Source organism: Arachis ipaensis, chromosome B10 (genome assembly GCF_000816755.2).
Source record: "Arachis ipaensis cultivar K30076 chromosome B10, Araip1.1, whole genome shotgun sequence".
NCBI classification, from domain to species: domain Eukaryota; kingdom Viridiplantae; phylum Streptophyta; class Magnoliopsida; order Fabales; family Fabaceae; genus Arachis; species Arachis ipaensis.
Window position 1 is genome coordinate 104,527,460 of NC_029794.2, and position 5,265 is coordinate 104,532,724.

Genomic DNA, 5,265 nt, shown 5'->3' on the forward strand with positions numbered 1-5,265 from the left:
TCTCTCTTGCTGGGCCTTCACCTTCATCACAGGCAACTTGGTGGAGACAGAGGGCAAGGAAGTAATCTTGCCACTGAGCTCGGAACTGGAAGCGCCACCCGAAATGGCGTAGCTACAAGCCAATACACTAGAGGAGTTCATGGCAGCCATGGATATGATGCGAGCACTAAATTAATAAGTTAAGGCTAGGATTGTGTAGTGGTTCTTGGTCTTGGGTTATTGTTATTTTGGTTTAACTTGTTGAAGGGAGATAAGGAGGTAGTGTGATTGTGATAGTGATGATGGATGAAATTAAAGGATTGTGGTAGGAGTGTGGATAAGGTGAGATTGCCTCATTCCTATTGGCAAGTCTTGCTTCTCTATGCATTCTTTTGAGCCCACTTCAGTTTCTGTGGTGCGTCTATATTTAGGACCCACTTCCAATATACTTTCTTCGTATTTCCCTTTATAATATAAAAAAAGAAATTGATAATCAATCAATAATTTTTTTATTTTCGCTTTCTATCTCTTTAATCTTTGTTTATATTTTTTATTACTTATTCGTTAATTGTTGGATTAAAACAGTTTTTGAAAGATTACACAATAGTAAAATTTGCCAATCAAACCTTTTAAATTAGTCTATAAAAAATGCAATTAACTTAAATTAGTCATTTCGTCAATTAGATCATGCATGTCACATTAAGTATCACATATTACGCTAATTTAACAAGTTAGTATAACGTATTATAAAATAATTAATTGATGTATCTTATTAGTAACATGTAATGTAATGTACCATTTGACGTGTTATAAATTTAAAAGATTTTCTAATGTATTAGTATATTTTTCCGATACCAATATGACATTGATTTTGAACCGTGTAGATATTGAATTAAATATGTGAATAGCTGAGATTCTCAAAGCAACTTATGTGGTAGTGCTGATAAATTACAGAATAAGCATAGAGAAAAATCCGATGTCCCCTTAATCGAGGAACGTTGATCGTTAGTTCCATGGAATTTTGCCCCTTGTGACCGACGAATTCTTGGATGGGCTTATTAATGAGAGGTTTACTTAGTGGACTAGATTGGGTTATTTTTTTTTCGTTTTTGGACAACTAGTTGGGTTGGGGTATTGGGTTGTCTGTTTAGAATAAGTGGTCTCTAGATTTGGTATGGTGTTTTAATTAATATTTTTTGTCCCATACCCTGACCAGAAATAAAGAAATGCTTTTGTACAGCGTTGACCCGACCCAAAAATATTTTTCGGTGAAAAACCTATGATGTGGATTTGTTTGATCTAGCTTGCTTTCTTATAATCATGTATTAGTGGTTGTCATAATCGGGAATAGATCCTCTCTATTTTTTTTAACAATTAAAGAGAATAAAATGTGATCTCTCACCATTAATTTTATAAATGGAATCAAAAATAAATATAAAAAAGAGAATAATAAAAGATTAAAGATCACACTTTTAACAATTTACACTCATTTAGTGAAGTACAATACCCTAAGACGATTTACATGCTTTTGAATTACGAAATTCAAATATAAATCGTCTCATCCTAAAATGTTTAACGTCCAAACTTAAAGCACAAAGTCTTGGAATAATTTATATAATAATAGGAAGAGAAAATTCATGTAGCTTTTTAAAAAATCTGATAATTTTAGATTCTCTTTTATTTATTTAAGTAATATTAAAAGTTTGATATTTATGAAAGAAAAAATAAAAGAGATTTGTTTAGTGATTGACTATTTTTTAAAACTTTAGGTATAAAAATGATTTTAGATGTGAAATTAATTTGACAGTGCATAAATATATGAAATATAACATATCATGTCTTTGAGAGGATATGTGTACCAATTATTTTGTGATATATAGTGCTAATATGCTCTTTAAATATGACACATGATGATTAAAGTGACTCTTCATCGTTTAAGTGACGAAAAGACTAAATTGACTTATAATTATATTTTTTTAAAAATTTATTTGAGACGTTTTATTTTTTGAAAACAATTTTGACAATTACATCATCTTTTAAGAACTATTTTAATAATTAAACAGTTCGTTATTAATTAAAGAAAAGTTAATTTTTTTAAAAAATCGAATATTAATGATTTTATTTTATTTTTTTTTTTGAAAAGAAAAACTTTAAATTACACTTGAACATAATTCACAAAACCTTGTATGCCTTCTTCTTTAGCACAAGTTGCTAACACCTTCCACGTTAATACGCATAGCAACTTAAACTTTGCCAGAGTTTTTAAGTCATATCATAAACTTCGAACACTCAAATCTTTAATATTAACAGAAATGATAATGGATACTCGTAGAAAGAATATTTTTTTTTTGTTTTATTTTTATTTATAATAAAATATATTCTTATTTTTAGATATACATTTATAATTAAGATTAATTTAAATTTTAAAAACTAAAATTTTTCTAACTTCCTATCCACTTCATAGTTAGTTATTGTTTCCTTCTTTTACGTTCCTGGTGTGCGAAATCGTGATCTTTACTTCCTTGGTAACGGCGCTAAAAACTTCATACGCACGTTCATATTCTTAATTTTGTTTCACAACTTCGTACAACTAACCAGCAAGTGCACTGGGTCGTCCAAGTAATAAACCTTACGTGAGTAAGGGTCGATCCCACGGAGATTGTCGGTATGAAACAAGCTATGGTCACCTTGTAAATCTCAGTCAGGCGGATTCAAATGTATTAAGAGATTATAGTGTACTAAAAGATAAATAAAATATAAAATAGGATAGTGGTACTTATGTAATTCATTGGTGAGAATTTCAGATAAGCGTATAGAGATGCTTTCGTCCCTCTGAACCTCTGATTTCCTGCTATCTTCATCCAATCCTTCCTACTACTTTCCATGGCAAGCTTTGTGTAGGGTATCACCGTTGTCAATGGCTACTTCCCATCCTCTCTGTGAAAATGGTCCGATGCGCTGTCACTGCATGGCTAATCATCTGGAGGTTCTCGATCATACTGGAATAGGATTCACCCTCCTTTTGCGTCTGTCACTACGCCCAGTACTCGCGAGTTTGAAGTTCGTCACAGCCATCCCTTCCCGGATCCTACTCGGAATACCACAGACAAGGTTTAGACTTTCCGGATCTCAAGAATGGACGTCCATGGATTCTAACTTATACCACGAAGACTCTGATTAAGGAATCTCAGAGATACTCATTCAATCTAAGGTAGAACGGAAGTGGTTGTCAAGCACGCATTCATAGGGAATGATGTTGAGTGTCACGATCATCACATTCATATTGAGGTGCGAATGAATATCTTAGAATAGGAATAAGCTTGAATTGAATAGAAAAACAGTAGTACTTTGCATTAATCTTTGAGGAACAGCAGAGCTCCACACCTTAATCTATGGTGTGTAGAAACTCTACCGTTGAAAATACATAAGTGATAATGGTCCAGGCATGGCCGAATGGCCAGCCCCCATAAAGGTCTAAGATCGCATAAAAACTAATCAAAGATCTGATCCGAAGATGTAAATACAATAGTAAAAAGTCCTATTTATACTAAACTAGTTACTAGGGTTTACAGAAATGAGTAAATGATGCAGAAATCTACTTCCGGGGCTCACTTGGTGTGTGCTTGGGCTGAGCTTGAAGTTTACACATGGAGAGGTCTTTCTTGGAGTTGAACGCCAGTTTGTAACGTGTTTCTGGCATTGAACTCAACTTTGCAACTTGTTTCTGGCGCTGAACGCCAGACTGCAACATGGAACTGGCGCTCAACGCCAGTTTGCGTCGTCTAAACTCGGACAAAGTATTTACTATTATATATTGCTGGAAAGCTCTGGATGTCTACTTTCCAATGCAGTTGGAAGCGCGCCATTTGGAGTTCTATAGCTCCAGAAAATCTACTTTGAGTTCAGGGAGGTCAGAATCTAACAACATCTGCAGTCCTTCTTCAACCTCTGAATCTGATTTTTGCCCAGGTCCCTCAATTTCAGCCAGAAAATACCTGAAATTACAGAAAAATACACAAACTCATATTAAAGTCCAGAAATGTGATTTTTAATTAAAAACTAATAAAAATATACTAAAAACTAACTAAATCATACTGAAAACTATGTAAAAACAATGCCAAAAAGCGTATAAATTGTCCGCTCATCACAACACCAAACTTAAATTGTTGCTTGTCCCCAAGAAACTGAAAATCAAATAGGATAAAAAGAAGAGAATATACTATAAATTCTAAAATATCAATGAAACATAGCTCCAATCAGATGAGCGGGACTTGTAGCTTTTTGCCTCTTGAATAGTTTTGGCATCTCACTTTATCCATTGAAGTTCAGAATGATTGGCATCTATAGGAACTCAGAGTTCAGATAGTGTTATTGATTCTCCTAGTTCAGTATGTTGATTCTTGAACACAGCTATTTTATGAGTATTGGCTGTGGCCCTAAGCACTTTATTTTCCAGTATTACCACCGGATACATAAATGCCACAAACACATAACTGGGTGAACCTTTTCAGATTGTGACTCAGCTTTGCTAGAGTCCCCAGTTAGAGGTGTCTAGGGTTCTTAAGCACACTCTTATTTTTGCTTTGGACCTTGACTTTAACCGCTCAGTCTCAAGTTTTCACTTGACACCTTCACGCCACAAGCACATGGTTAGGGACAACTTGGTTTAGCCGCTTAGGCCAGAATTTTACTCCTTTAGGATCTCCTATCCACTGATGCTCAAAGCCTTGGATCCTTTTTATTTACCCTTGTCTTTTGGTTTTAAGGGCTACTGGCTTTTTCTGCTTGCTTTTTCTCTTTTTTTTTTTCGCCATTTTTTTCTGCAAGCTTTGTATTCACTGCTTTTTCTTGCTTCAAGAATCATTTTTTTTATTTTTCAGATTATCAAATAACATGTCTTCTGTTCATCATTCTTTCAAGAGCCAACATATTTAACATTCATAAACAACAACTTCAAAAGACATATGCACTGTTCAAGCATTCATTCAGAAAACAAAAAGTATTGTCACCACATCAAAATAATTAAACTAATTTCAAGGATGAATTCGAAACCATGTACTTCTTGTTCTTTTGTAATTAAAACATTTTTCATTTAAGAGAGGTGATGGATTCATATTCACTACTTTAAGGCATAGACACTTAAATACTAATGATCATGTAATAAGACACAAACATAAATAAACATTTAACATAAAAAACGAAAAATAGTAAATTTAAGAACAAGGAATGAGTCCACCTCAGTGATGGTGGCGTTTTCTCCTTGAGGAACCAATGATGTCCTTGAGC

General features: G+C 33.6%; 1 protein-coding gene across 1 annotated transcript in view; it reads right to left on the reverse strand.

Annotated features, from left to right (window-relative positions):
- The window catches only part of LOC107624090 (photosystem I reaction center subunit N, chloroplastic), a gene marked incomplete in the record, with an annotated part of 1,360 nt that extends 1,064 nt beyond the window's left edge, over positions 1 to 296 (reverse strand). The window contains 1 exon segment of the mRNA XM_016326542.2: positions 1 to 296. Within this exon segment, the coding sequence (XP_016182028.1) occupies positions 1 to 150 (150 nt within the window).